The sequence below is a fragment of the Mchenga conophoros genome, linkage group LG3, assembly GCF_057382185.1.
Source record: "Mchenga conophoros isolate Kocher_MC1m ecotype Shallow Benthic linkage group LG3, M_conophoros_male_GT1.1, whole genome shotgun sequence".
NCBI lineage: Eukaryota > Metazoa > Chordata > Actinopteri > Cichliformes > Cichlidae > Mchenga > Mchenga conophoros.
The window spans coordinates 59,577,502-59,589,833 of record NC_140528.1 but is presented as its reverse complement, the minus strand read 5'-3'; the positions used below and the strand labels follow the sequence as shown (position 1 = coordinate 59,589,833).

The 12,332-nt window shown below is 41.1% G+C and overlaps 1 protein-coding gene across 8 annotated transcripts in view; it reads right to left on the bottom strand.

Annotated features, from left to right (window-relative positions):
• The window catches only part of slc12a6 (solute carrier family 12 member 6), a 33,358-nt gene extending 21,933 nt beyond the window's left edge, over positions 1-11,425 (bottom strand). For 5 of the 8 annotated variants that reach the window (XM_085264978.1, XM_085265000.1, XM_085264997.1 and 2 more), the window contains exons 1-2: positions 11,265-11,425; positions 5,902-6,638 (exon numbers count right to left, since the gene is read on the bottom strand). In XM_085264978.1, the coding sequence (XP_085121104.1) occupies positions 5,902-6,121 (220 nt within the window). In that variant the 5' untranslated portion in view covers positions 6,122-6,638; positions 11,265-11,425. Of the gene's footprint in view, positions 1-5,901; positions 6,639-10,983; positions 11,197-11,264 lie in introns of those variants that run through there. The other 3 variants (XM_085264990.1, XM_085264985.1, XM_085264994.1) reach the window with 3 other exon arrangements.
• Between the last annotated feature and the right edge of the window lie 907 nt (positions 11,426-12,332).

Below are 12,332 nucleotides of genomic sequence, written 5' to 3'. Positions count from 1 at the left end.
TTTTAAATGTGGAAAATCATTTGACTGACAGTCAGCATCAGAGCTGAGAGCATCGGGGAAACTACCTGCTTCCATGTGGTTAGTTTTGTTGCGTCATTTGTGAGACCAGCCTTGGTGTGCACAGCTTACAGATGATGCTGCTCTTTTTAAAAAAGTTCAGTGATTCAGACAACAACATGTGACTCAGGTCAGACACTTCTCAACCGAACAGCCAACTCGGCTTACAAATACAGTCCCAAGTTTGTTTTTCCTCAAATATGAAAGTATACATTTCTGTTTCCCCACAAACAGGCTTTATTTGGGTGTGCTGCCAGGTATTTAAACTGCAACCCAAGAAATTGCGTGAGTCATTTAAGATTCTTTTATTTTGAAAGCTTGCTCAGCACTAACCAGTCAGACCCTGCTCTGCCCGTGTCAGCAGGATGTCATTTAGCTGAGTCTCTCAGCAGCAAGTTAATGTCTATGTGCCGTTATGCCAAAATCACTGATGCAGCAGAGCAAAACGAGAACTACTGTCGCAGCCTGCCGTTCCGCCCACGGAGATGCATCTGAACACCAATCCACTATTTATTGTCACCAAGTATGTTACTATTGCAAATAAAATAAACGCTGCAGTTTGACAGTATATTGGTGGATATCCATCGAGTTCTATACGCTTCTATCTACACCAGTACTGATCTGAAAACCTCCTCTTAGCCAAACTAAAAGCTGTCCAGAGACACATGTGAGCTCTTACTGCTGTCCTCTCTGTGCTCAGCTGTTCAACTTCATTCTATAATCCACACCCAGTTCAGCACAGGGGAACACAGCTGTGTGTGTGGCCCCAAGAGGACAGGTCCTCCGCCCACACCTGAGTATGATACTGTCTGTGTGTGTGTGTGTGTGTGTGTGTGTGTGTGTGTGTGTGTGTGTGTGAGAGAGAGAGAACGTACAGTCAGTGGAGCAGAAAGTTACTGGAGCCAGATGTAGCAGTGTGTGGACTATATGCATGCTTCAGTAGGGAACTTTATCGGTGTCAACATTAATGGATCACAGAGTCTATGACCTTTCTGAAAATAACTCTCCACATCTCCTGTCTTTCAGGGCTTTGGCTCATTTACTTCTACAACAGCATTTTTCTTCCTCTAACACGCTTGCTCTGCTATTTCTGCACAGACTCACAAACGGCCACCGCAGCATCACTAAAGCTTGACCGAAACTCAAGTCGGGTTAACTGGCTTAATATCTATTTATGGAAGCTTATTAAAGAGCGTGGGCCATGCTTACTACTATGAAAGAGCTTTACCGGATCATCTCTGCACGGTTATAACCCCTTTTGACACCTGCACAGTCACATCAGTAAAATGGAAGCTGTTTACCATTATCCTCTATTCTTCTGGATTCTTCTGAAAATACACATATCTGTGCATGTGAAGGGGTTTGTGATTAAGGAAAGAAGTGAATCAGTTCAGAACTGATGTGGCTGTATATTTTTTTGTATATTTTTATATATTTTATTTATTGACTCTATTTAATTTGTAAAATATGTGTACACACACACACACACGTAGAAAAACATTTAGTATACACATCCAGATTTCCCCCCCCCCCATATACTATTATATATTGTACATATATTTATTAGTTTCAGATTTAGCCATTCGTATATTTTGCCTGTTTACGTTGTTGTATTTTGCACAACTCTGTTGCTTGTGAAGCTCGCACACAAGAATTTCACTCGCATGTGCTGTACCAATGTACCTGCACATGTGATGTGACAATAAAAGTGATTTGATTTGATTTGGCAGTAAGGGAAGTGGAACATGCGCTACAATCACAACAGAATGAAATCCTCTTATTGTTCTCAGTTTCTGCTAACCGCAATGATGGTGAAGTTCAACTGTTGCTCAATTGGCTGACTAGCCCTGAGGGGAGCACTCTGGCCTCAAGTTCTCACTTAGAAAAACAAATGGAGAGCTTAACAGCCCAGAGAGCCATAAAACCTATTTAAAAATGCATTTTTCAACTTGAGACATGCATGAGCACATCTCAAGAATCTAAAAATAGCATTTCCCTTTTTATTTCCTAGAAAATGAACAGTCTGGGCAAAAAAAAGCTGTAGAAGACCTTTCTTTGTGTCCAGTGAAAACCAGTCTCACTAGTTCATGTGTGGGAATTTGTTGCATAGGAATTCAGCATTAGTTTTAACATGAGCCATCATAACTAATGTTCCCCTCATGAACCCACGCCCAGCGGGTGCCCTGCTCTTCCTGTTCAAACCAAACTAGCAATTCTGAATTTATTTATTTATTTTATTTTATTTATTTATTTATTTTTGGCCTGTCCCGTTTGGCTCTTTTGCCATCAGAATTGTTGTCTAAAGGCAAAGAAAGATGCCCAACGGATTTACTTTACCAAACTGACCATCCCAGCCTTGCCGTAATGGTCCATTTGATTCACCTTTTATTGTTTATTTTATTTTCACTTACTGAATACGGGACAGACTTGACTGGGGGAAAGAAGGGGAGAAAGAAAGAGGGAAAGAGAAACAGCTGAGAAGAGGGACGGGGGAGAAGGGCAAAAGACAAAAACCAACAGAACGGGCAGAGAAAAAAAAAAAAAAGCATATATCAATCACCTGGGTCACCTGCTGAGAAAGAAAAAAGAAAGCAAGCAGAAGAGAACAAGAGTAATAGAATAAACAATTCTGAATTTAGAAAAAGCGACAAAGCAAAGAATAAATTTTAAAAAGGCAAAAGAAAAACAAACAAACAAAAAACCCATACACAAACATACAGTACAAAGGAAGTACATGCTGAAGATCACCCTCTACAAATGCCTTCATGACTTAATTAACATGCTACAGCATGGTTCAGAACAATGGCGATGAATGAGTCTTCATCCTCACCTTAATGTGCCCACTGATCCCTGTCAGGAACATTAATTACAATCTCAACAATGTAACAGCTGATATATCAGTATTGCTTTTTAAATGGCAGATAAATGAAGAGAGATGAGAGAAACACCATTCAACACATTATGACTGTAGTTTTGGTTGTGCACCAGAGGGGGCACTCGTCCTCTAGGCAACTCGTGTTTGGAACGCTACAAACAACAACCCAGCTGATCCAAGTGGTGTCGAGCAGAGCTGCGAGTCGTAATATCTCAGTAAGGACTCATAAATGACTACACATAACAAATGTGAGGGAACTCTGTTCATGTTGTGTGTCTAAAAGGGAAAAAACAAAAGCAAAACAGAAAATATCAGCTGATATCAGATTTTTTTTTTAAATCAATAGATATCAATATCAAATTGGATATCAATCAATATAAAAATCTGGACTAAAAGCCCAACTAGTGCTTATAAAACTGTAAAGGCCTGAGAATGACAACTAAAAAAAGATCCAAGAATAACAACATAGTAGATGCTTGAACCTGGAAAAAAAAAGCATCTAGCAAGCAGACACAGAAGCACCATTATCAGCTCCCTTTCTAATATTGCATAGTCTTTATCTCACATTACTATGTTCCCTGAGATGTCTGCTGCTGCTGTCTGGAGGTATAAAAACAAAAACAAAGTGAACTGAACTAACGTGAACTGCATGAACTTGAACACAACTTAACTGACTTTACAGAGAATGTGTGGATATATGGATATTAGGGGTGCAACGATACACAAAATTCACAGTTCGGTTCGGTTCGATACTTTGGTGTCACAGTTCGATATTTTTTCGATACAAAAAAAATGTTCATGCCTTTTTAATTTGTCATTTATTAAAATTATAAATATATATTTTAACTCAAAAGTACAGTTTTTAAATTTAACCCTAACCCTTGTGCGTGTTTTTTTATTTTGACAGCGAATGCGCACCTGCGGACCACTTATGTGCAGCCCTGGTTATTTAGCTCATCATATTGCAGCCACAGAAATTATTTTGTCCATGAAGCCATAAAGCTGCACTTTCTTTTTGCCTTAAAGTCTGATTTGTCATAACTTCTCCGTTTTGTGGTAAGCTTTTCTTTGGCTGTCACTTCTTCACCCTGACCTGTCTTATTTGGCTCAGCAGAACTAAAATATATATCCTGCTGCTTTTACACACGCACTCACATAAGCTCAGCGATTCTCTGCGCGATCAACCTCTCACATGTTTAAGCTTGCTGCGGGAGATTTCACTTGTCATGTTTGCATAGTAAGCTAACGATTAATAAGACGATGTCAGAGGAATTGGTGCACAAATTATCATCACTCACAGATCAGTGCTGTCGCTCTCTATACACAGTTCGCACGATTGCAAAGTGAAAGCAAAAAAACAAGCGCAAATTCAAACGCAACTTCAATATGTCACATATTGACAGTGGCTCACCGATGCCAATGACATAATTACCCAGCTACATTTCTGAAAGAATGCAAAAGCATTGACATATATTTTTCCTACAATAGCCCGACGGGCAGGGAAGAGAAAGATTTTGGTAGCCCGACTGAAAAAAATCGCTAGCTCCGGGACGTCGGGCTAGCGATATTGCAAGCCCTGTATCTGATTGAGGAATCACTCATCTTTGGAAAAGAGAGTTTATTACAGAGAAATGGCTCTTTCCAAAATAAAAGCTATACTATCCGCTTCTTCTGGGCTATATTCTCAGCAGCATAAGGAGAATCATGTGCTAACAGCTGTCTAAATGACTCGGCTAAAGTTAGTAGCATGCTTGTTGTTTTTGTCTTTGCACTAGGATGATGTCAGCGTAAATGTGCAGTCATATTCGTTGTGTTCCCACTAGTGCTTTCAGGTTGATCTCGTTGAAATGACCTTAACGCCACAACACGGCAAATCTCCGTTAACGAGCTACCGCCGATCGCCCCGTGCATGGGGCTAGACGGCCAACACGTTAACGAGCTAACTGCGCTAACACACTAGTTCCCACCCATGTAATTGAGCATTGCATGGCACATCCAACATACTGTTTTACTTTAGTCCATGACTCGCTTACCTTCAGGGTCATACGTCACATGAAAACCAAAATAATTCCAAACGCCAGATCTGAATGTTGCAAGGAGAGCTTAACTTCTGTCTTGCTAGCTTGCCCTGCGCTCTTCCTTCTGACGATGCTGTCTGTGTTGAGTGCTCAGTGGATCTGCGCTCGACAGTGCAGCCTAGGCGGAGTAGTCGAACGCAGATTCACTGAGCGCTCAACACAGACAGCATCGTCAGAAGGAAAGTTGATAAAATAAATTACAAATGTTGTATTGTTCGATACATATGCGTACCGAACCGAAAGCACTGTATCGAACGGTTCAATATCGATACGAATATCGTTGCACCCCTAATGGATATATATAAATAACTAAAACAAACTGAACTGGGGCTCAAGTAAGACAGGAAAAGGACTGGCATTAGAGACTAGACAGTAAAATTCAGAAAAAAAAGAAAAAAAGCAGACTAGTCATAAGTCTCAAAGACTCATCAATATCTTTTATCGATGCCTGGATGTTTTTCTGACACTTGGACATTGCAAAGTCAATGACGCAGACATCATGCCACATAGGAAGTGACATGTCAAAGCTTTTTTCTGTTCTCTTGCCACACCGTTTTCAGACACCGAGCTGAAAAGTTAGGTAGGTCAAATTTTTTCCACAAAAAAAAAAATCAATCAATTAATCAATCAAACCTTATCAGAATCAATTTTAAAAACCAGTCATCATGTAGCAAAAGCCAGGAAACAACACACCGACTTAAGCAACATAAGCCTGATCCCAGCCCCCCTTTTCCGATGGTTAAATCATGGTCACTGCACAGGCCTGTCACACATAATGCAGCCAATGAAGAAACTTCAAAGAGGACGTGACAGCTGTCATGTCTCAAGTATAAAGAATAAACACCATCAGTTAAAAAGAAATGTCTTTGTGTTAGGTGTGTGTATCCTCACCTTGGTCTATGCTGCTGTGATCCGGGCTGTCAGCCCCTCCTCCTGCAGAAGTCGTCGTCACACCTCCAGAAACTTCGCTTAGTGGGTCACTTCGGTTGGCGCTGTCTGACTCAAAGCGCACACGGGAACCGGAGCGCAGGCTGATGTCAGGTGACAGGTCTGACCCCCCTGGGAGGTCCTCCGCCTTAGTGGGCGTCACGGTGAAGCGCACCGATGCCATTATAGCTCACTTGAAAGAGACAGGGGTGGAGGGGCACTATGTGGGAGAAGAGGGAAGGGGAAGGAGGAGTCACGGACTGGCCAGCAGGGCTGAGCTGAGCTAGGCTAGGCTATTTTGCAGTTGATGCTGAGGTAATGGCGTCCTCTACAATTTGCCCTTTTGACGCTGAAATTCTCCATTTAAGCAAACTAGACTTCTTCCACACGGCATGTGAAAGAAAAGGTACAACAAATAAATGTTTCCAGTGACACAAGCACAAAATGATCAAATCCCTGGCTATAAATTTGGGAATGTGTAGAATAAAAACTGAGACATGATATGACACAAACAGCTGAGGCTGTCTTTTATTATCAAGCTAAATCTTTAAACTGCCCTCAGTGCGTTCTCTCTTCTACCTGCACTTTGTTTCAATTCCTATGGCTCAGCAGTCAAGTGCATTAAACTTGTCTTTCTCTGCTATTTCTCAAGTAAACATAAGTAAAACTTGTCTGTCAAGCAACCTTAGAGGTAAAGATGTCTTTATAATGATATCACACATTAGAGGTCAGAGCCAGGGCAAAGGAAGGGAAGAAAGTGGTACAGTGAGGGGTACAGACAGACAGGAAAAACATAAAGCAGAATTAAATTTAAAAGAAACAAACAAACTGAAAGAAATCTGAAAAAAAAAAAAACAAGATAATAACAGCAGCTAAAATACTAAATGCATCCATAAACCAACGAGGGAGAGCTGGATGTGTCCATCTTTCATATACAGTGTGTGTTAACACCAAGCACTTCTTCTGTTGTACCATAAAATGCATCTATGCACCAGTCATGGTGCTTCTTAACTCAACATAAAAAACCCACACATTTCAACCCAATTCCTTTTCTCTACATGCCAATGAAACAACTCTATGAAAACGACTGTTCATCACAAGTATCATCTTCTCAGAGCAGCATGACTGCTCTCTAAGTAAAGGAGGTGTGAAACAGTAAGCACTGTGAACATCACTGTTGTCCAGCGCCTTCAGTGGTTAGTGAACTAGATATCCAGTGTGCTAACTAACCTGAGGGAAAGAAGTGACCCAGCACAGGTGGACATTGTGTATCTGAATTGTTGTTTTAGCTTGAATCATAATTTAATTATTAAAAGAGAGCGGTTCCAACCGGTTGTGCCAGTAGCTCCTGGCTGTTTTTTCTCACTCTGCATTCACAGACGTGGCCTCTCTTTCCTGTTTTATAACGCTACCCGTCTAACAGTCTTTGTCAGTCTGCATTCAGAAGTGGACGAGATGGGTGGAGAGGGGGTAAGGAGGGGGGTTTCTCAAAGATAAAGAAAGCTGCAGCGTGAAAAGCATCTGCTCTGAGGCGGGCGTGAGGTTATTTTCGTGAGCCTCCTCCAGCCATATTTGAGCTACACCCAAATTAGTTTCCATTATAACTCACCAGCATGTGTTTCTAATAAGAAAGCTAGATTGGGGGTGGGGGCAGACAACGTACAGCGAGGTGATAGAATGAGCTGGCAGAACATGTCAGAGCCTCAGCGCAGATATTACTACCTCAATCTTCAGTCTGACATTCACTGATAGACGACTGAGCCTTGCCTCCTACTAGAGATCAACACGCCCGTCTAAATCTAACCCAACTTTAAGTTCACGCTGATGTGTAGCGATGCCAACATACAGAGAGCAATGTAGAAACAATTCAGTGACCATGCTGTGGTCAACGAGCAAGCAGTGGCCTTTAAAACTGCCACTGAGGGCTGATTCCAAAATGACCCAGTCCATGTGAGCTGTATGTCTCCAGGCTTATCAGATGCTTCTATCAGTGTCAGTGTGTTTTTCTCACAGTTGTGCGTAACTAAATGACGCCATCAAACTCATGGCAGCAGAGCTTTCGCATGCCATGAGTCACATGCAGGATTTTATCAAATTCTGTTACTTGTCTTTAGAGTTTTGAAGATTCTCCAAACCTGTGGAGGCTTAAATTTTTCCACAATTAATCATAAAAGAATCAATAAAGAACGAGACAGAAGAACTGATAAATGCTTGGATATCCACCCAAATATATCCATCCCTGCTGAGAATGCCTCAATCCACAGATGCACAGTTTACTACACTTCTGATATAACACAGATACTTTGGCTTCAAATATGTGATGATACTGATCCACCACTGTGGTAAAATAAATCATCTGTAACCCTCACTGTTGCATGTTCAATGATCTTGTAAGTGAAATAACAGCTTCCCGACATGTGACAAGACCAACTATATGATACTGACCACCACCATGGAATCCCTGGGAAATAGCATCACTATTCCCAGAAGAACACTTGAACCTCAGGGCGCAGATAGTACGAGTGTCCAAAGTAGCTAGACTGGGAAGCCCTGGGCTGACCTATCCAGTTGATGACCACCTTTATGTGACTGCCAATGTTGGCTTCATAGACAGTAGAAAAGAATGACGTAGTGATCATGATGTCATGAGCTTGTTTCTGAAGTCTTGTTCTGAAACCTCCAGATTGATGTTTTCACCGACAACAGCTTGGTTTAAAAAACAAAGAAACAAAAAAAAAAAAAAAAAAAAAAAAAAAAACCCCAGCAATGTGAAGAGGACGAGGAAGGAGAAAGAGCAGGTCATCCACTAGTTGGAAGGTACTAATCATGTGTCTCTTTTGGCCCGTCTTCATCCCAAGAGTCTTTCCTCCCCACTATCACTAAGTACTTGTTCATACAGAGTCATCTAGTTTAGGAGTTTTCTCTGTATTATTGTAGGGTTATCTCTAGGGCTGCACGATTAATCGTTAGAAAATCGCGATCTCAATTCATACTTATGTGCGATCTCATTTCCAAATGACAACGATTTAAAAAAAGAAGAAGAAAAAAAAGACGACGATTGTACCGCATTTTGATCCAGGACGTAATCTGCATGAAAACAAGCGCTCACTCTTCCTGCTCAACAAATGACAAGGGCGGAGCCTTATACCACGTGATACAGAAGCTGGCTGCTAAAATTAGCAGGGAAAAAAACAACGGAGAGCACCTCAGGGATGACGAGAAAGTGACAGGAGAAAATCCGTCCCAGTCAACCACCCAAACATCAATAACGGGAACCTTATACAGCGCTTCCCCATACCCATCGACCTCCCGCAGGCACAAAGAAATTACGGAGGCTATCACTTATCACCTGACCAAAGATATGGCTCCCATCAACACTGTGCAAAACGAGGGATTTAGGAAAATGATCAACACCCTAGACAAACGCTACACAGTGCCGTCCCGCAACTATTTTTCTATTGTTGCACTACCTGCTCTATACACGCAGCGTGAGCAACGGTGGAGACGGAATTTCAAGCAGTACAACATTTTGCGGCAACGACAAAACGTGAGACATTTGTTGTTTTTATGTTTATTTATTGTTTTTATGTTCAGTCTCAACTGTTACGAAGTTGATGTGCAGTTAATAAGTGCAATAAATATTTATACTGGAAAAGAAAATCGTGAGAGAATCGTGATCTCAATTCTAAGCAAATAAATCGTGATTCTCATTTTATGCAAAATCGTGCAGCCCTAGTTATCTCACAATATAAAGCACTTAGAGGTGAATTCTTGTGTTTTGGCTCTAGAACATTTATAAATAAACCTGAAAACCTAAAATCATTCCAACCTGTGGCCATCAAACTTCCCATTACACCTGGATTTACTTATAATATTTTATCTATAATACACATAGCATTGCTTTAACCTTGGAATATTTAACACTGCACTTTTGGGTACATTAGTTTGACTGATTTTCACTTGTTTTACTGCATACAGTTTACAATATTTTCACTGAGCAGTGATTTATTTACAGTGACCCTTTACCCAAGCAGTGCCAGTAAAATTTTGGTGCCTCTTTGTTGGTCATTTTTTATTAATGCTGCCTTATCAACACTTACAAATGCCCAAGACAAACCCTCAGAGCTCAAACATTAGTCATTTGAAACGAATGCCTGGCTCTGGTTTCCTTTAAAGAATATGTTAAACACACACATTTACTCTTATGTGTGTCACTTAGATAACATTACAGCATATTCAGCCACCTTTTTTGTCCAAGCATAAGGATTGAGCACATTTTGTTCCTTTTTCGTGCTAACTCGGGGCCTATTTTTGTATTTTAAGCTGTTACCTTTGCATCAGGAGACAGTCATAATGCCTTGCTACCAATGTGGGCCAGTATTAATGATCATGGATTAGTTTGCCAAGCTCCCAGATCAATATCTGTGAGGCTACCTGACCTCCTAAACATATCTAACCGCCATGACTAAAGATTATTATTTTAGCTAAACTAGCAGTAACTAGCTTTAACCTCATCTAGTTCAAGATTTTCCCAGGTCTGAGATCAATTAAGTGAAAATACTGCCTTAATTTTACTATCGTTAAGGAACTTTACAGTCAAATTAGGGAGATTGGGTCCTCTTGCGCTTTTGGCAGGCAGCCTCCATCACGAGGGTAATGCGGCTGTAAGCAAATATGATCCAGAGACGAGGACATGGCCAAACACACCTTTACCAATTAAGAAAAGTCTTTAATTAACCAGTTTAGGGAAATCAAAGCTGGCTGGGATGCTCGCCTCTCTAACCACCGCCCATTGTAAGCCAATTAAGCTGGCCATAATAATTCTGGCTCGAACCGGTCACTGAACACCTGCAGACGACACGATATGGCCAGAGCCAGCGTTAGGATAAAATGCCAAGCAGACATTAACTCAAACCTCGTGAAGAGCGATTTTTACGACGTGGGGGATATGTTTAAGAGCGGCTTGAAAATAAAGACGTAAAAAAACGTCCAAAAACGCGTGGTTATTCCGGGATAAACCGGCCGGGTAATTAGCTCGTTACTCACAAAGTTGTGATTTTCCTTTCAACCAAGCGTCTTGTGTCGAAGAGCATCACGCCCAGCGCCGACCCATCAACCAGATAGCCATAGGTGGTAACAAATACACACACTCATACGTGGAGGTCGTATCGGGTGAAGCCGCTCGTCTACAGTCGGCGCGGCTAACCGAAGCTAGCTCAGCGGCTAGCCGTGCCATAAACTGTCAACTCCGCGGAGCCCCGGCTGCCTCACCGACACCGATAGAGAAAAAGCCCGGAGTTCAGACAGTTATCACATGAAACACATACCTGGCTCTGGCTTCCATGTGGCCCTATGCACATATGGCTGTTTTAAATCACTAAAAATTTGGGAGTGTCTCCCAGGTTTTCTCGGGACTTTTTTTTTTTTTTTTGGGTTGTTCAATCGACTCAACCATACACACGCGCGGGCGCCTGGGGGGTCCTCTATTCCTCGCCGTCGCTAAAACGTCTTGCGCATGCTTAGTGACAGACACGGGGTAAAAGATACTTGGGAAATGTAGTTCGAGTAGACAGCGGCTAGCTATCGAACAGTGAACACGAACAGTGCTGCTAAAAATATGAAATGCATCACTTATTTCTTTAAATATATTTTTGATCAATACCAGATTTAATACAGATTTACTTTTTACACACTCTTTTGCTATTTGTAATACATTTCTGGTACTTTTATATTTATCTGCAAGCTGTAGCTACTAGTTACTTTGCCATATTAAAAATACGTTTTAAGTACTTCTGTCAGCTAACATTAGTTTTGCTTCTTTCCTCACACTTATAGTCTGACCCTTTGGACTAGGCCCAAATCCACATATTGGGAACCAGTACCTGGCTCTAAAATATGTAACTTACATAAATTATCGGTGCATTAACAATTCAAGAATGTAAAATTAAATATCTGAAATACTATGCCCTTTGCTATTTTCTGAATTAAATTGTATGTTCTTCTAAAAATACTTCAGTAATCAATTCTTTCCATTGTTTCACTGTATTTTCTGCTGGGAAAGCTTTAAGTACTTTTTACGGGTAATTTGATTTTAATCTGACTAAGTAAATATAAGTAAGTAAATATATGGCTCAAGAAAATGAAGGGAAAGCTTGATCATTTCAGTGTAAAACGGTTCAACTTCAGGCATGTTAAGCTGTCTTTATAAGAGTCAGCCTGAAAATAGGTCAAAAATGTGCTGGGGTTAAATCCTCAGACCTTATGCTGATGCAGTAAACCCAGGGTTCATCTCATGTGGGAAAACATCAGGCCTCTTGTGATCAGAGTGTGCAGGCAGATTCTGGACGTGACTGTCCCTCACACACCCCAGACCGGAGCCCAGACCTTTCATCATG